This window comes from Cryptomeria japonica, chromosome 1 (assembly GCF_030272615.1).
Source record: "Cryptomeria japonica chromosome 1, Sugi_1.0, whole genome shotgun sequence".
In the NCBI taxonomy this organism is placed as follows: Eukaryota; Viridiplantae; Streptophyta; class Pinopsida; order Cupressales; family Cupressaceae; genus Cryptomeria; species Cryptomeria japonica.
The window spans coordinates 301,289,107-301,309,313 of NC_081405.1; the positions used below are offsets into that span (position 1 = coordinate 301,289,107).

Sequence of the window (20,207 nt, forward strand, 5' to 3'; positions counted from 1 at the left end):
TTTATACATATGTTTTCTCATATTCATCTTATTTACAAAGATTATATCTCTATTTGTTCTTTAGTTTTGCGAAGAATTCTCATCCATCAATGCAAGTGCATATACCAACATATGTCATTGTTTCAAGTGGTTTTTTGCATCTGTTTATGTATTTATATATATAAATAAATTGATAGAGATGTTCTCTGCATTGTCCTTGTGCATTTGCATGCTTCAATACATCAATCTATAATCTATCCATGCACACAAAAATAACACATGTAAACAAAAACACACATAGATAGTAATACAAATTGGAAGCTCCAAAAAAAAAGGGCTGCCATGCCCATGCCTATGCGTATGAATGTACATGACCTTGTGTATCTATTTGGTTGTCTTCTATTATCCTTGTAGGAATTGGAACCACATCTACAATTGACCCCACATGCACTCCTCTGCATCAACGCTAGGGATGATGTCCCCTCTCCAGTGCTTCAACTTTTGTCTTTTGAAAAATTGACAGACGATGAAAATGACAATGCCCGATATAAGGTTGTTTTGTCTTATGCCACACACATGCAGTTGGTGATCCTCCCACCTAAGTATAGTGATTTGTTGCTTTCAGAGACATTAAAGATTGGCACTATCCTATTGTTAACAGCTTATGCTTGTATAAATATTTGGAACTCGAGGTACGACCCTCTATATGTTTTGTTGGTTTGTTCTTGGCTTTTCAAATCTCCCTTTCCACACTATCCAGATTATTCAACCTCTTATTTTGTTCATTTTACAGGACTATAGTAATATTCAGCCTTGCTGTCAAATTTACCAATTCTCCATTGCTTGGGAAACCTAGATATCTGTTTAAAGAGAAAGAACAACAAATGTTGGGTCGAGACACACCTGCCACAACTAAATGATCCCTTAAATTTGGAATACACCTCCCACCTGTGCAACATGAATCTTCTGTTAATATCAGCCCGATTAAAGCCTTGAACCCCTTTCAAAATAAATGGATGATAAAGGGGCCTTTGACAAACAAGAGGAAGATGCATCAGTACAGTACACCAAAGTCCACTGGCCAAGTATTTAGCTTTGACATGATAGATGATGAAGGTACTAAAATTAGAATAACTTGCTTTGGTGATGTAGCAGAGATGCATTATCATAGGGTTGAACCAGGAATATATTATACTGTGTCAAAAGGTTGCGTTAAAGAAGCTAACACAAAATAGAATAAGCTTAACAGCCATCTTGAGATAACTTTGGACAACAATTCAATATTGAAGCATTGTGATGCTGTTGTTGAAAGTGAAGCAAATAATTCTCAATTCACACCAATCAATGAAATTACATACTGCACCAACAACACTTTAGTTGATGTTATTGGTATTGTAGTTGTTGTTGGAGAACCCTCATTAATTCGCAGGAAGGATGGAAGTGAAGTAACGAAGAGAACTGTAAAAATAAATGATGTCTCAACTTTTACTATCGATGTTAACTTATGGGGAGCAACATGGCAAGGGCTAGGTGAAGATTTGAAGAACATGCACACAACCCAAACAGCTATTATCCTTGCAGTCGGAAATGCTCGTGTTGGTTATTTCAATGGAAAGGTGATCAACACAACCACAGCAACAACTCTAAATATAAACCCTTCTATCCCTGAAACAGAGACACTTATGTCAAGAGGAAAGATTCCAGATGCCCTTTTACCACTGTCGTGTGTTGTTGGACAGCTTAACTCACAATACAGTAGGATGACAATCACAGTTGTTTTAGAGCGTACAAGTGTTCTCTCTGAAACAGTTGAAACTACTATTAGGGTTGTTGTGAGAATCATTAAAACTGATTCTTTTTGCTATCCAGCCTGCCCTTTGAAATTTAATGGAAAAGAGTGTAAAAAGAAATGCGTCCAGCAAAATGATAATCAATGGTTTTGTTCAAGATGTCAAACTCATGTGCCAAAATGCAATTACAAATACTTATTGCAGATGAAGCTCCAAGATCATACAGGCACTCTTTAGGCTACTGCCTTTGATGAGGTTGGCACAAATATACTACAAATATCTGCCAAGGAGCTTTACATGTTGCAATACAATTTGAATACACAGAAAACACCTTAGTCCATTATCAAGCATGTGCTTTTGTCTTCCTTTGTTTTCACACTCTCTATTACAACAGACATGTACAATTCAGAGCCCAAGCTCAAAGCAATGATTACCAAAGTTGCCAAAATTGATTACCAGGCTGAAAGTGCTCTTCTGCTTGCAAAGATTGCTCAGATGACTACAACTGCATAGTTCCAGACTAATTAGATAGTGATTCTTTTCACAGGCCTTTTGTTCTTCATACATTAGATAGCTTGTTCCTAGTTTTTAGTGGTAATCGACAAACAGAACTAAATTATCGATCGTTGTGTATATCAACACTATCTAAACTCATGTTTTTTTGGCTATCTAGGAATTTTGGTTTTTGACATTGCTTTTGTTCTGCCATGCTTCCATTCATCAAAAAAAAATCAAATGCAGTTTTGCTTCTTTGCACCTTGTTATCTTATATCCTTTTGTGCCTTTTTATGTTATGTAATTATTGAACAACCATGTTTTCCAAAAATTCTTAATTTTTATATCTATATTTATACTATGTTGTACAAATATAATAAGAAACAAACCATACAGATTACACATTGAGGCAAATATTAAAACAAGAACCAATAGCTTCAACCTATGTTATTTTAACAAATTTCCTAACCTCAAAATCATGATTTCTATATTATGCTATTCCACCACGCTATCCCTGCCCATTTCAAATTATAATCTGCAATGTCAATATGTTGTACAATGCTCTTTATGTTTATTGTTATTAAATATTTAAAGCATTTTGTTGACCTATCTCTTTCTTTTATTGTAATATTTTGAATCCTTTTAGATACGTTCTAATGCTTGGTCTAGACACACTTCTACTTCTCATTAATGTTGAACTGTAAATTGAAATGGAAGTTTTGAGCATCCAACAGCTGTCATATTCTTCTTTGTATTCATTCAATTTATGTAAATGTTTGTTGCCTTATATGTTCTCTCCAATATTTACCGCTATGCATAAAGATAAATATCTCCATTTATGTATCACAATATACAAAGATACCTATAGATTTCTATGTGCATTTACATATATTTCCATACACATACATGCATACATATGGTCCTCCATAGCTACATACTCGCATACATACAACCATATATGCACCTTTATACATGTACATACAAAGGAAGGCATTCACAACAGATATATATACACATGAACAATCTTATATATCTTGAAAGTTGTGTGTCTGCATATGTAAGTAAATCCATGTGCAACATTTTTTTTATGTGCATGCATGTATCACTGCATAAATGATTGTATGTATATGTTTGTGCTTCTATATAGAAATACGTACACATGTATGTGTATATCATGGAAATTGGTATATACATTTATAAAGAAAAACCATACACATACATTTTAACATAGCTGCAAAGTACCGCACACCTATAAACATGTTCACACAAAGGCAGCCACTCACGGTACATAAATATGAACATGCACAACATTGTCTCTCTTGAAAGTTGTGTCCCTACATATGTAAGTAACCTTGTCTCTAGCCATATTCTTTTATGTGCATACATGTCTCAATGTATGTATAGTTATATGTATGGATATGTGCTTAAATTTTGTGCAAAAGTATTTAACATGTGCAATTCAAAGATTGCATCAAACAGAAGTTTCAAGTGCAACTATATAGATTAGAACATAGACACTATCTTTACTAGTTGTTTCTTGCACACTCAACATCTTATATGCTCTGTTCATTTAAATTGTCTAAAATATTAATGCAGACCACACCACAAGAATGCAATCTTAGGAAAGTGAAAAAAAGAGAATAAAATTGTCGCTATTATGCACAACATAGAGAAGAAATCTCTAAAAAGTGTCGCCTGGAGCATATGAAACACAAACTGCTCTTGCCTACGCCTGCACCATGCGACACCCCATAGATGATGGATTCGAATTCACTTATTCTGAATCAAAGCCTTCCTTTCTCATGTGGCCAGAACAGTATTGTATCGCAGCAAATACAACAACCTTCATTGCATGGTAGCAAACTACAACAGAAACATGCAGCACAAAACAAGCAACCTCTATACCATCAGACAATATTGCAGCCTACAACAACACAACAATGCACAACAAATTGTTTCTCTTCTGTACAGTACATTCAAACATTGCAATCCTTCCACCATCACATTGATTCACTGTCCATGCTTCAAACATGTAGTATTTGTAAGGAAAGATATATTGGAATGCTGCTACGTAGGAACCAACAACATATTATCTGTTCAAGATGCTTTTCCAGAAAATGGTGTTCATCATTTCTCCTTGGCAAATAACTTAGACCCAGGTGAGCAACTTGTTGTGTTAAAAAAACTTACCCAAGTAGAGGAGATGCTTATAGCTAGGGTTGCTCTTGTTTTGCAAGTCAAACATGGAAGAGGTGGCCAATACAAATATTCTGGTCACACAATAAGTTTTCCCCAAGATATTTCAAAAATTGCAAAGCTTTTGCCATGAAAACTAAAAGACCTTGAAGTTCTTATTGTCCACCGAAGTAATATACAAGGCACAAAATATGATTGTTATGTGAATAAATTCCATGTTATGGATGCATTGAGCTATAAAATACAACATGACCAGTACTATAATGATGTTGTCATAGACTTTGATGCTGTCAACCTGCTTCCTAATACTACAACAGATATATCAAATATGTTGCGCTCTTTAGAAGAACATATTGATGTAACAACTATTCCACCAACAGAAGACCTTCTAGACAATTGCAATGAATATGATGCAGAAATTTCATCGTCTTTTATTCCAAAACTGCCTACTCCAACCTGTGAACTAGATATAGTTAAGAGAACCTTGCAGTTAGATGCTGATACTGATAATAATATGCCTTGGCTTGAAATAAACTTGTCTCTGATAAATGAATATAATACAATAGGCTTATTAAGCATGGCATTCCCAATCCTTTTCCCATCTGGAGTTGCACTTCCACTGTAGCCATGTATCAAACATGTTCATTTGCATGAATATGCTCTCCACTTAGTAAGATATGTTGATCAAAGATTTGGCAGCATGTTAGATTCTTGTATTATATTTACAATCTAATTATGAGACATTGTTCGCAACAATCTGTAGCTATCTTCATTAGAACTAATTTGGGAGAGTCTGTCCCAACCACTATGGAAGCACTTCATGAACGATTGCAAAACACTCTTGATGATCAGCTGCCTAATTAATTGTTGCGTTTCGGTGCAACACTTCGAGGCACCCGTGCATATTGGTGTAAATCTAGAAAAGAGCTTACTGCAATGATCTTCCAATTGGGGACCCCAACACTGTTCTTTATGTTGAGCTCAGCTAATACCAAATGGCCTGATTTGCATAGGCTTTTCTCTGAAAATGATGGCCAAACCACACAGTTTACAAGAAAACAACTTACAGACCATGTGATCTGCAATCCACATATAACAGCCTTATACCTTCACAATAGATTTACAATATTTTGTGAAGAATTTATTCAAAAGTTGTTCCAAGCAAAGGATCATTGGTATAGGTATGAATGGCAACACCGAGGCTCGGGACATATTCATGGCTTCTTATGGCTCCCGGGAGCACCAAATATGGAGACCATTGATTGGATAGATGATAATGAGGTCCAAATGGCAAAAAATTTCTTCGACCAATATGTTTCTGCTTGGAATCCTCGCAACGCAGCAGACCGGATGAATGCAATGCACTACACTGCAATGGATGACCCATGCCTAGCTGATACAAAAAAATCTTCACCATGGATGTTGCATTGGATTATGAAGCATTTCTTAATACTTTACAAAGACACACAAAATGCACAGAACATACATACCTCAAGAAAAAAGGTCCCACATTTGAATGTCATTACAAAGCTCCATGGGTTCAACAAGAGATGTCTACGTTGACAGTTGACAATGACAACAACCCATGCTATAAACCTGCAAGGAATGATGATCCTTTGAATATTCATAATCCTTGGATGATTTCACTATGGAGAGCTAATATTGATTGTCAACCAGTCACTTCAAAAAAAACTGTCCTCCAATACATTTCAAAGTATGCTTCCAAATCAGAAAACAAATCACAATCCTATATTGAAATGCTGAAAATAATACTAAATACAAGTAAATCTGAAGATAGCATCTTATTAACATATCATAAATTTATGATGGGCATAGTAGCAGACCGTGATATCAGTGCACAAGAAACTTTCCATATGTTACAAAAATTGCCTCTTCTAAGTTGTAGCCAACAATTTGTCTCTCTAAATGTTGGCAGAGAAATACTGCACCGTGTCATAAAATCAGATAATGGAGCTGACCTTTCCACAACTTATATCCATGCTTATATGCAGCACCCTTTTGAATTAAATGCAAAAAATTTGCTACAATCAACACAGGGTTTTCATATAATTCTCAACGCAAAAAACCAAAATGGCACATCAGGGATAAAAAAGCAATTGTGACTGTATATCCTCAGTTTAGAGAGCCTCCAGATGAAGATACCAATCAGTTCGAGATTTTTTGTTTGTCTGAACTACTGCTATACAAACCGTTCTATGACATCCCAACTGAAATAGGAGCTTCAAAGGAACAAATTATAGAAAATTGGAAAAACTTTAAAATGACTAATTACAGTCGTTTGGGAAATCAACAAATTATAGATGATTGCAGCCTTCCAAATGAAGATGACAGTGACAATAATGGTTCCCAACATCAAGATGATACAAATCTATACGAGTGGGAGCTTCTCTCACAAATGGGAGCTACAAATAACTTTGCCCAGAATGATCTGCAAATGCTAGTCCGTCGTGATTACGATATTAGCCACTTTTGGAGAGCAACTGTTGTCGATGATCAACTAGACTGCACTGCCCTTCAGTTCATAACTGCAAGCAAGCTACAATTCCAACACGCTAGCATGCAAATCTCCACCTAAGACACAAAAAAAACCATCTATCGCCTAAGCAAAAAGTTGCGCTCAACATTATTCTACAACATCATAATAATTTATCTACAACAACACCTCTACGAATGATTGTTCAAGGCACTGTTGGCACTGGTAAATCTTTTTTAATAGATTGTATTAGGAAAGAATTAAACATATCTCCACCTGTGACGACAAACCCATTGCTTGTTTTAGCACCAATAGGTGTTGCTGCATTTAATATACAAGCAACAACAATCCATGCAGGGTTGCGCATACCTATAAGAGAAATGCATCCTTTGATAGGGCAGTCATTAATGACATTGCAAGAGCAATTGAAACATATCAAATATATTCTGATAGATGAAATGAGCTTTTTAGGCCCGAAACTACTACTTAAGATAGATAACCGCTTACGCCAAGCATTCCCTAACAATCAACATGACAGCTTTGGTGGGGTGTCCATGATTCTTGTTGGTTATCTTGCTCAGCTTCCCCTTGTAATGGATAAACCTATATATGCTTCGCACTCTACAGCCCTCAGTTTATGGCATTCTTTTACTATTGTCATAACATTGGACACTATTTTCCGCCAGCAAGGTGCATCTATAAGACAACAACAATTCAGAGCACTCCTTCACAACTTAAGAAACGCTCAAGCACTGCAACATGATTGGCAGTTTCTGATGTGCCAGACAAATGCAACATTAACTTTTCAACAAAAGAAAGATTTCAACTCTTCGATCCACCTATTTGCAACAAATGAATCTGCACGCTTGCATAACAGGAAAATGCTCAAAGAATTAAATTTGTCTATCGCTCTAAGTTTAGCTAAAATTGGTAAGCAAACAAATACTGAATATGACAACAATGAATAGCTACCATTGGAAGTATTACTTTCTATTAATCAGCAAGTGATGTTAATAGCTAACTTGTGGATCCAAGTTGGCCTTGTCAATGGCGCTATTGGTCTCATAAAAACAATCGTATATGAAAACAATACAAAACCGCCAAACTTGCCAAAATATGTGGTCATCGAATTCAAGGATTATAATGGACCTCCATGGGATATAGCGCATCCAAAAGACATACCCATTTTGCCAATAACACAAGGCAGGCGTACGCAAGTACCTTTAACAATGTCTTGGACCATCACTATTCACAAATCCCAAGGTCTTACATTAGATAGAGCTACCATTGACATAGGTAATACTGAAAAGCAAGGGCTCACATTCACAGCTATTTCAAGAGTGAAGTCAATTGATGGGATACGGATCAAACCACCATTCTCTTTTGAAAGGTTTTCCAAACTGCAAAATAATGCTTATATAGCCATTAGAAAGAAAGAAGAAACTCGTTTGCAGCTGCTCTCTGCCCAAACATATATCTATTCACCTTAAAATCTTTTACTCCAAAACCATCTTTGTTACATTCCTCTGTTTTCAACAAGGTAATTACAATTTTACATGGTCTTACCTCTTCACAACATGTACATTCTTAATCGTCCCTGGTACTAACTCTTTTTCCCTCACTGTTCATTTTAGATTGCATTCATTCTAAGACATCTTCCATGCTACATTGAACACTACACACAAGTCTTCCTATCTATATAGACTACAATGATTGTCTAAAGATATATCAGGTATAACACGGCTGCAACACATTGCGCATTCACATCGCTCACTGCTCCAACATAAACAACTATCTCAGGTATGATATGTTACTTTTATTGCTTCAAATATACTCTGTTAACAAACTTTTATGCTCCAACATTGCTTGATGTCACTTTTATCTAACTTGCCTCTTTCTAATACAACTACAACACATTGCCTCTCCACTTCACTTGTTATCAATCAGCTATTCAATGCAATTTTCTCCTGCACAATGCAGGTATACATACCTATCAAACATACAAAGTTTACATTCTCTTCTTTTTATGTGGCCATAGAATTCTTTGAAGAAATCACAGATGGCCAGTTTGATGTTCCCGTTCTCATTTTTCAAGTTAGCACTAGTTGTAGCTGAAATGTCTTGCCAATGTCAATTATACAAAGTTATACACAAAAAAAATAGTGCTATGCTTAGTCTGTTCTTTTTCTCTGCAAAACATTTATTGCTCAACCCTCAATTAACTTTCTAACTCTTTTCACACTAAAATGAGTATATTTCTAATCAGTTTTAAACTTTATACAAATCGAACATTTGTAACAGCTTTTATTAATCTCATTGTTAGAGGAACTATGTATTATACCTCTGATAAGTTTTGTTACAAAAGTGTCTGTTGCATTCAACAGTCACTGCTGCAACATAAACAACTCTTCCAGGTATGATATTTACTTTTTTGGCTTCGAACATACTCTATTGACACTTTTTACTGCTCTAACTTTGCTTTCCCTCACTTTTAACTAACTTGCCTCTTTGTACGCCAGCTACAATACATTGCCTCTCCAGTGCAACCCTTCTCAATCAACCATTCAATCCAATTTTCCAACTACAAATTGAAGGTATGCATACCTACCCAACATACATAGTTTACATTCTCTTCTTTTTATGTGGACATGTAATTCTTTCAAGGCATATTCTAACAAATATTCGAATAAAATCAATTAATAAACAAACTTCTCTTTGCCACGTCACTTCAGTTGTTTTAGCACATGACTTGTATATATGTTGAATTTAACAAACTAAACATATTTCTTCTTTTTGTTGTAGAGATACATATTAACACAGAACAACATACCCATGCTTGCACTCTTCTCACTTTTCAAGTTAGCACTAGTTGTAGCTGAAATCTCTTATCAATGTCAATTATACAAAGTTATACACAATAAAAACAATCCTATGCTTAGTCTGTTCTTTTTTACTACAAAACATGTGTTGCTCACCCCACAATTAACTTTCTAACTCTTTTAACACTAAAATGAGTATATTTCTAATCAGTTTTAAACTTTTTACAACTCGAACATTTGTAACAACTTTTATGAATCTCATTGTTAGAGGAACTGTGTATTATACCTCTGATAAGTTTTGTTACAAAAGTGTTTGTTGCATTCAAAAGTCACTGCTGCAACATAAACAACTCTCCCAGGTATGATATTTACTTTTTTGCTTCGAACATACTCTATTGACACATTTTACTGCTCTAGCATTGCTTTCCATCACTTTTAACTAACTTCCCTCCTTGTATGCCAGCTACAATACATTGCCTCTCCAGTGCAAACCTTCTCAATCAACCATTCAGTCCAGTTTTCCTACTGCAAATTGAAGGTATGCATACCTACCCAACATATATAGTTTACATTCTCTTCTTTTTATGTCGCGATGTAATTCTTTCAAGGCATATTCTAACAAATCTTCGAATAAAATCAATTAATAAACAAACTTCTCTTTGCCACGCCACTTCAGTTGTTTTAGCACATGAATTGTATATATGTTGAATTTAAGAAACTAAACATATTTCTTCTTTTTGTTGTAGAGATACATATTAATAGAGAACAACATACCCATGCTTGCACTCTTCTCACTTTTCAAGTTAGCACTGGTTGTAGCTAAAATGTCTTATCAATGCCAATTATACAAAGTTATACACAATAAAAGCAATGCTATGCTTAGTCTGTTCTTTTTCTCTGCAAAACATGGGTTACACAACCCACAATTAACTTTCTAACTCTTTTAACACTAAAATGAATATATTTCTAATCAGTTTTAAACTTTACACTACTCAAACATTTCTAACAGCTTTTATTAATCTCATTGTTAGAGCACCTGTGTATCATACCTCTGATAACTTTTGTTACAAACGTGTCTGTTCCATTCAAAAGTCACTGCTGCAACATAAACAACTCACCCAGGTATGACATTTACTTTTTTGGCTTCGAACATACTCTGTTCACACATTTTACTGCTCTAACATTGCTTTCCCTCACTTTTAACTAACTTGCCTCTTTGTATGCCAGCTACAATACATTGCCTCTCTAGTGTAAACCTTCTCAATCAACCATTCAATCCAGTTTTCCTACTGCAAATTGAAGGTATGCATACCTGCCCAACACACAAAGTTTACATTCTCTTCTTTTTATGTGGCCATGTAATTCTTTCAAGGCATACTCTAACAAATCTTCGAATAATATCAATTAATAAATATACTTCCCTTTGCCACGCCACTTCAGTTGTTTTAGCACATTAATTGTGTATATGTTGAATTTAAGAAACTAACCATATTTCTTCTTTTTGTTGTAGAGATACATATTAACAGACAACAACATACCCATGATTGTGCTCTGTGTCGATTACAAACAAACATTTTCAGGTCATTTCCAAATTCATACTTTATATCTTCTTTGCAACTTTACCAAATTAATCCTTCTGACGTCACTTCCTTCAATGCAGGCAAAACCTTTGACCAACCAAACTAAATCGGCTTTCCTATTTCACCAATATCCGTTCATTTTGTTCCACATATTTCAGGTCGTATTCCTTTTGCTTTCTTAAAATAATTTAAATTTGACCATTATAGCTATTGGCCACTTTTACCATTCTTCATTCTAATGTTTTATCTCCCCATTACAAACAGATTTAAATTTTGTTTTCCTTCAACATTTTCTTTATTCTACAGTGTTCCTATTCCGCCCTCTACACTTTATTTTATCCCTTCCATTTACAGTATTCAATTCTTTATCAAATTCAAAAGCATTACATGTCGACACACAATTCTAAAAGTCTCCTATTCTCCAGCCCTCTGCACCTCTAAGTATAAAACTATCTCAAGTATAACACAGTTAAAAAACATTACCTGTCCACTTCACTCTTATTTGCAACTATATTGCATACACCTTTTCATAAATCATTATATTTCTAAACTCTTTGCCTGCAACATGTAATTCGTCCATCCATATCACAAATCTATGACTGTGTTGCCCTTGCAAAAATTGCAAACAACAAAAAAAAAATATTGGGTGTTTTGAAACTTCGTTGCATTCCAGATTTATGACACTAATTAGGTCAGTTACAAATTTCAATTAAATATTTTGCATTGCTTGCATTTTCTTTCTTGCTATTATTCAATTTCACTTGAATAATTCATTGCTTTCCAATACCTTTCTTCCATTTTAAATGCTATCATTTGTTTAATTTTGCTTCTCACTGCAGGAACAATTATCCTTGCAAAATTTTGTTGATGTGCCCTCCACGATAATCCTTTCCTACATTCAATACATTCTGCAAGCTTTCTAAGGTTCATCTTTTCCTGTCTTTTGCACTTTTTTACCTGCCTTTTGCTCTTTTTCTACAGACTGATCTCTGCATTTAGCATTTCTTATAGCTCCATGTTTTTGGCACCTTCTCATCTTACATACTCCTCTCTACAGGATTGCACTTCATACACATTGCAATAGTTACAAATTGCCTCTTACAAATCTATGAAGGTTGATCTACTTGATAGGCATGACATTCCTCGCCATGATTTGCAAAATGTATATTGCCTATTCCTCTTTCTTGTCAGATATTACTTGTTACTTTGATTTTAACAAGCCAAAAATTTTTTGTATTTATTAAATTATTTTATAAATTATAGCATTATACTATTCGATAAAAGTAACACTTGAAAAATTTCCAAGTTGCAAGCTTTAAAACTCTTTCTATAGTGCAGTTTTAATCTGTATTTATTCTACTTTAGCAGGTCATTTGCTCGCTCCATACTACTGAACATGAGGTAAATAATACATTTAACTCTTCATTCATTTAAATATTTGTGCTGAATTCTGTTCATCCATATATTATTGATTTTGCATGGTTTTAATAATTTGACTTGAGGAAGTCTTATTTAATGTTCCCAGACCACAAAGAAATAGCCAAATTGAAAGAAGTGAATCTTTTGTGACATTCTATCAAGATACTACATACTTGACTTCTTTTTGTTATAAAGTTTTTACCCACAATCGTTTTCCTGCACATTATGTTAGGTATGAATCCTATGTTGCTGATTTAAATCTCCATGTCAATTGTAAAGTTATTAAATTTTAGTTTTGCAAGATATTTAGATTCCCATATTTCAGTGCTTTATATTCATTTTCTGCCGCTTAGAAACACAAAATTGCTGTCTTTTCAATTAAGTACCAAAAAGACATTCTATTCACATAGAAGCCATAAAGAAAAAAACTTGATGTCATGTCCACTATTCTTCACTTTTAAATGTACCTAACACTTTGATACACAACTTCAAAATTTACCGTATTCCAAAATTTGCAGGCTTTAAAACTCAGCAGGCATTGTAATTTAAAACAAGTTGATCGCATTGGCTTCATGATGTTGCTCATCAACAAGTAAGTTGTTCTAATTTAAGTTTAAACCTTGCATATTTGGTTCACTATAACACTTTCTATTGCTGACAAATGTACTTGCTTGATTTCCTTGCAGTGCAGGTCAATCTGTCATGAGCCATTACACATCTTACAGCTTTCAACAGCTTTCAAATTATTTGCTTCTTTAAAAGCTGCTTTTTTACATCTCAGAACCCTATGTTCTCAAATATGAACATGTTCAAAATGACCAGGCCATTACCGTATCATTTTTTTTAGAGCCGTTAAGATCTAGACTCAGGCAACGACTGCTTACACTTATTAATGTTGTAGCATTCACGTTTTCTTACTTTTGTTACTCTCTTCCATCATTGCTACATTTAATTCAATGTTCTCCTTTGCTGAACTCCACTATGTTTAACAACTGAATTCAATGAATGACCATAACTTGCTGCTTTCTCCTCACCCTTTCACAAATTTCTCACTCAATTTTTAATATTTTGTGTACATTCTTATTATTTCTACTACGATGCATTTTTTTTTTGGCTATTTTGGTAAAACAGAGGTAAAATAAATATGGAAAATTCATGCTGCCAAATGCTTATTAAATATTAACAGCTCAATTTCATTGTCCATGCTTGAAAAATTACTACACATATTTTTGCTTCAAGTACGCTTCATTTTACACTTTCCAGCAATCCAAAACCTCTACTCGATTCAAAATTTCGTCATTCATTTTCCTAGGATATTATAATTTTGTTCATTTCACAAGAGAATTTTCTTAACCAAACCAGTTCACAGAACCATTTTGCCTGTCGGCTTCCTGTTGTGCGCACAATAGCGTGCAACTGCTAGTTTAATTATAGTATAAACCCTTTTTCTCTATAACTATAGTATAAACCCTTTTTCTCTATAAAATGTAGAATTTAAGAAAAAATCAATATACATCTTGTCATCACTTATCCCACTCTCCACGGCACCAACGTGCACCATTGGTTTATTTCTATTGCTTATCCTCCTCTATACGGCACTATTGGTTTATTTATTTTGCTTATCCTAATCTCTAAGGCACCGACTTGGTCTATTGGTTTCTTGGAATGAGTAGCATAGGATCAGTCTAATCGAAACCAAATCCAAAGCAACCATGTCGGAATCTGTCTATGTTCAGAGCATTTTCTTTCCTCTTTCCCTTGGGTGTTTCAACAAAAGGAGAGAGAATAAACATTATTCTTTCTACAGGTTGGTGATTGTCTGATTTCTAACCATTTCCCTTTCTCCTTTTGCCTTGGATATTTCGAGGATAAGACTGAACTTGCCGCCCTCTTTGAACAGTTGGGCACTTGTCTAATTTCTAAGCATTTTCCTCGTTATTTCAAGGACAGGACTGAACCTTGAGGTATATCCATTTAATTCGCTCTACCCTTCTCCTTCAACACAAACTCATATTGCAATCAAATCCTAATTGCCTTGCTCTCTCTTTTTAGTTTTTTAAACGAGTGATGAGAGTTTGAATTGGAATCGATGGCGTTATCTTCATCATCTCAAAATCAGGAATTTAATGCTTTCTCTGGCAAGAGAAGGATGGTTTCTGAATCTTCAAGATCATTTCATGTATTCATCAACCACAGAGGCCCTGATGTCAAACAAACTGTTTCTATTCAGCATTATAATTCCCTTCGGCAGTTGGGAATTCGGGCTTTTCTTGATTCAGAAGAGAAGCAACTTGGAGATTCGTTTCCTTTCGCCATTAATACAGCTATCCGTTTTTCCTTTGTACACGTAGCCATCTTTTCCAAAGGATATGCAGATTCACCTTGGTGTCTAACTGAACTAGTTCTCATCTTAGAGAGCCAGGCCAAAATTATCCCTGTGTTTTATGGAGTGAAACCTTCTGATCTACGCCACATAGAAAAAGGAGTATACGCTGATGCATTCATTAAATATGAAGAAAAGGGCAGGTACCTGGAGAAGCTTAACAAGTGGAAGGAGGCCCTTCAGTCTCTTTCACTTATAGCCGAAGAAAAAATTAACAGGTAACATAAATTTTTGGTACTTATATAATTTTTCTCTTTTATCGAATATGTTTTAACAATTAACTCATGGAATCCTCCCATTATGGTATAAAATTTCAGCGACTAGCACTACCAAACAATAGTGGCAGCTGTGCAAAAACAAGTACAAAGGAAAATACCTTTACATGTTGCTCAACATCTAGTGGGGCTTAACAATCTTGTGAAAGATTTTGAACGACATTTCCTTATGGAACTTGTATAAGATTTTGAAAACCAGTGTGGGCTGGAGAAAAGTAAGGGTAAGGCTAAGCTAGTTGGCATTTTTGGCATGGGTGGAGCGGGGAAGACAACTCTGGCCAAAGAGTTGTTTAACCAGAAGAGTTTGAATTACTCTGAAGCAGCATTTTTGTTTGATGTGCGAGAAGTGTCTGAGAGAAGAGAATTGCCTTCTCTGCAACTTAAGCTTCTCAAAGACCTCTTTCATAGACATGACCTCAGTTTTACAAGCATAGAAGAAGGAACAAACTATCTCAACCAAAGTCTACAACAAAGCCCTGCCCATTTAAGCTTCCTAATTTTTATAGATGACATCAATCATGTGGAGCAGTTAAATGCTCTACTGGTTGTGGATATCTTAAATAGATTAAATAAAAATCTTGTTATTGTAACAACCCATGACATTGGCGTGGTCAGAATTTTAGGGATTACTATTGGCTATCGTTTAGGTGGAATGGATGTAAATAATGGGAGTGAACTGTTTTGTTGGCATGCCTTTGACCAGCCCAATCCACCTAGCGGATTTGAGGAATTGGTTAAATCCTTCGTAGATGTGTGTGGAGGTTTACCTCTTTCTCTTCAAGTTTTGGGCAGGCACGTTCATGGTAGAAGTGAGGAATATTGGAGGTCACAATTGTTTGAAGTTAGAAAGACGTTGCCTCGAAATGTAAAGGAAAGATTGAGAATAAGTTTTGATGCATTGAATGCTGAAGAGAAACAGGTTTTTATAGATATTGTTTGCTTTTTGGGGGGCAGAGGAGACTATAGCAGAAGAAGTATGGCAGGCATCAGGATGGAACACTCAACATACACTACAAAAACTCAGAGACAAATGTCTTGTAGAAGAAAGAGAAAAAAGAGGTCCATATTTTCATTTTCTGAGAATGCATGACCACCTGAGGGACTTGGGATGAGAAATTGCACTTGAGCGTAGACCTCCTCATCGCCTATGGCCTCATCAAGATCTAAAATATTTGGTATGCTTGTTACCCTGCAGATTTCTCCTTAGTATTATAATATTAGAAATCTTAAATTGTTACTATATTAACAATAGAAAACATGTTTGTTACTATATTAGTATTGTAATATGCTGCTTCTGTGTATGCAGGATTTAAGAAATATCCTCGCCCAAACCAATCTCAGGTGTCTCCGTTCCATTTTTGACAAGTCCATGAATTCTCAAGTGACATTCTTTCTAGGCCAATCAAACAACTGTGTTGAAACGCCAACTTTCGTACTATATCTCGAGCTTGAGGGCTATTACGCAGAACGGTCAGAGAAGAGCATTCCTTTGTGGATTCCTCTTCAATGTTTGAAGTATTTGAAAATCAGCCATGAAACATTTAAAACATTATGGAACAAACACAAATGGGTATTTTGATCTTCTCAGTCAAAAAGTTAATCTCCTTCAACGGTTTGGTAGAAATCTCCGGACTATTTTTTAGTCATTCAGATGCCCTCACAGTTGAAAAGTCTTCATATTAATGGATGCCCAAAGCTTAAGGAGGTAACTCTTGGTCATCTCAGCTGCTTGGAAAACATTACTATTATGCACTGTAGTGATTTGAAAGGTGTGTTAGGAATATCCAATCTTGTGAAGCTTGTAGAACTAAGCATTATAGGTTGTAGGAAGCTAGAGTTTGAACGCTTGTGCCTCAGAGGCATGAAGTGTCTACAGAACATAACATTTGATGTAAAGGTGAAATCTTTTATATTGGATGGTTGTCAACTTTGAAAACAGTAGAGTTTAGTTGTGAAGAGCTTGTAGAATTAAGCGTTCGTGGCTATCTGAAGCTTTAGAAATTGCCAGTTTTGGGATGCTCGTTGGAGAGGATTGTAATTGATGGGTGTAGAGAGTTCGAATGCCTTCAATTGGATGGTTGCCATAATTTCAAAAGTCTTACGCTGCCAACACCATTTATCAATCTGTCTATACGAAGTTGCGGAGATTTGCAAAGAGGGGCAGGAATTAGTGATCTTACAGGGCTTATAGAGTTGTACATTAGTGATTGTCCTGAGCTGCCAAGTCTTTCCAGTCTGATTTGCTTGGAGAAATTTCAGATTGACAATTGTAAGAAGCTACAGAACATTACGCTGCCAACACTCATCAGTCTGTCTATACGAAGTTGCACAGATTTGCAAAGAGTAGCAGGAATTAGTGATCTTACAAAGCTTATAGAGTTGCGCTTTATAAAATGTCCTAAGCTTGCGAAGTTTCCGTGTCTTTCCAATCTTAATTGCTTGGAGAAAATTGAGCTTGACAATTGTAAGAATCTACAATACATTGCATTGCCAACAACACTCATTTGTCTGTTTATATGAAATTGCAGAGATTTGCAGGGAGTTGAAGGAAGTGGTGATCTTTCAAATCTTATAGAGATGCACATTATAAAGTGTCTCAAGCTTGAGAACCTTCCAAGTTTTTTCAATCTGAATTGCTTGGAGAAAATTGAACTTGGAAATTTTAACAATCTACAGCGCGTTACATTGCCAACAACACTCATCAGTCTTTCTCTGCGAAGTTGCAGAGATTTGCAAGGAGTTGAAGGAGCTAGTGATCTTTCAAAGCTTATAGAGTTGTACATTATACAGTGTCCAAAGATTGAGGAGTTTCCAAAATTTTCCAATCTCAATTGCTTGGAGAAAATTGAGCTTGACAATTGTAACAATCTACAGAACATTACATTGCCAACAACTCTCATCAGTTTGTGTATACGAAGTTGGAGAGATTTGTAAAGAGTAGAAGGAACAAGTGATCTTTCGAAGCTTAAAGAATTGGACATTAAAAACTGTCCCGAGCTTGAGGAGTTGTTGATTCTTTCCAGAGTGAGTTGCTTAAGGTACATTGGCATTGACACTTGTGAGAAGGTGAAGAACATAGTAGGTATGGAAGAGTTGCATGCATTGAGAGGTGTGCAACTTCTTTATTGCAGCAGTTCAATAATTCAGCATTACCTTCCCAGGTTCAAGGTATTGATTATGGGACCTCTTTTAATAGTTAATTGTAAATCTCCTGTTGAATGAAGTATTGCTTTATTTCATTTGTTAGATAGTCTTTAATTTCATTATTAATGTTTTAAGTGATGTATTTTTTTATTATTTAAGAATTTATCATGACGAACTAACAGCTTTTTGTATTTTATTTCAGACTATGATGTCCTCTTATACCCTTGTGATCGAAAGAGCAGTGGATGGAGCGACGTCAATTTTAAATGAGTATATGTTTTATGATGTTGGTATTGGCGATGATGCAGTCACTAACATTGTTACAGAAATGGACCGTACTGAATTAAAAATCAAGTTGGAAGAATCATGTAGAGTTATTCTATGCTATGTGGTTGTGGTTGATAGCTCTACTTCGATAGAGGATATAAACAAATCACTTCTACAAAACCCACTCTACGCCGGTACTGGATTTGAAGTGCGTCAAGGAGAATGGATACTTACAATGGTGGCAACATATGGCAATACAATTTTTATATGCAAATTGAAGATGTTTTAAGCAAGTTTGGAATAATAAAGAAGGGGTTTCTCGTAAAGGTGAAGAAAGTTGAAGAGTGGAAAGGTATTCAAGTGTTGCACACAATTATTGATAGGTTATATATCATTTATGAATGAATTTTTTCGAATTTTTTTTTTTTTTAATAATTCAAACAGATTATGTATATATTTGTATGACTTATTGTCATGTTTTTCTATAAAAAAGATATTTATTTGCATTCATATTTTATATATTGAATAATAAAGGATAGCTATTATCCTAAGAGATTATGTAGAAAGACAATGAATTTTAACATTTGGATATGGTGCTTAAAATGAGTAACAAACCTAATTTCGAGGTGATCTTTTTTAATCTATTATTTATGTTATTAAATCAAGATCCTTGTAGTGATTTTATAAGGAGCATAATAATAGGATTGTGTCACACAATTCATCTTCTTGAGGTTTTGACACTTTTGTTGTATATGCTTGTAAACCCTAGACCCATACTTTCAATATGTTTTTTCACAATGCTTTATCCTTGGCCTATATCCATGCTTCCATAAGAATTTTGACATGTTTTTATACTTTGTGACATTTGATCTCATTGTCCTTGGTTCTCTCAAGAAATTGTATCCTATGGAAGAGATCCTATGGTTTATAGAAGAATTATATGAGGTCAAATGTGTTCACTTTCTCACTTTAGGGATTTTCTTATAAAAATTCACTCTTGAATGGACACATTTATTTCACTCCATGATTGTCACATGCTACATACTTCTTTGGAGAGTGCTAGTGTTATGCATGCTTCTAATGATATATTACCTTCAAAAACATCTTTGTCACAAGATCTTCTTATATATAATGTCATAGTTCCTAGTTGTTATATTACTCCTACATGACATTTATAGCTTAAGTTTCTCCATATTTTCATCTTATATTAGGCTTAAATCTACTTCTTGTTTCTATTTTATTATGTTGCTCCCTTTGTATTTAATCCTATATTATTATTTTTTTTATTGTTTTAGGTTTTTTTGTTTTGTATGTATTTCTTCTTCTTCATTGTTTATTGACCTATATATACAACGTACATTTTATT

At 34.9% G+C, this 20,207-nt stretch overlaps 3 protein-coding genes across 6 annotated transcripts; all 3 read left to right on the top strand.

The window, feature by feature from the left end:
- Window positions 1–7,151: 7,151 nt before the first annotated feature.
- LOC131857361 (uncharacterized) lies at window positions 7,152–7,922 on the top strand. The gene has a single exon (XM_059209802.1). It carries the CDS (start codon window positions 7,152–7,154, stop codon window positions 7,920–7,922), a length of 771 nt encoding a protein of 256 aa, XP_059065785.1.
- A 3,505-nt stretch (window positions 7,923–11,427) lies between these two features.
- LOC131029121 (uncharacterized) lies at window positions 11,428–13,805 on the top strand. The gene is made up of 4 exons (XM_059209805.1): window positions 11,428–11,511; window positions 12,722–12,754; window positions 13,291–13,364; window positions 13,459–13,805. Exons 1-4 carry the CDS (start codon window positions 11,428–11,430, stop codon window positions 13,529–13,531), a joined length of 264 nt encoding a protein of 87 aa, XP_059065788.1. The 3' UTR covers window positions 13,532–13,805.
- Window positions 13,806–14,433: 628 nt separating this feature from the next.
- On the top strand, window positions 14,434–19,279 carry LOC131056043 (uncharacterized). 4 transcript variants are annotated; one of them, XR_009371820.1, is made up of 4 exons: window positions 14,434–15,373; window positions 15,473–16,605; window positions 16,737–18,598; window positions 18,777–19,279. XR_009371820.1 is itself a non-coding variant. In XM_059217637.1 (2 exons), the coding sequence occupies exons 1-2, from the start codon at window positions 18,515–18,517 to the stop codon at window positions 19,128–19,130; spliced, it is 438 nt and encodes a 145-aa protein (XP_059073620.1). In that variant the 5' UTR covers window positions 16,615–18,514; the 3' UTR covers window positions 19,131–19,279. The 4 variants fall into 4 exon arrangements, 1 of the variants encoding a protein (XP_059073620.1); XR_009371821.1 differs by having other exon boundaries at window positions 14,434–14,579; window positions 14,673–16,605; XR_009371819.1 differs by having other exon boundaries at window positions 14,434–16,605.
- The last annotated feature ends 928 nt before the right edge of the window (window positions 19,280–20,207 follow it).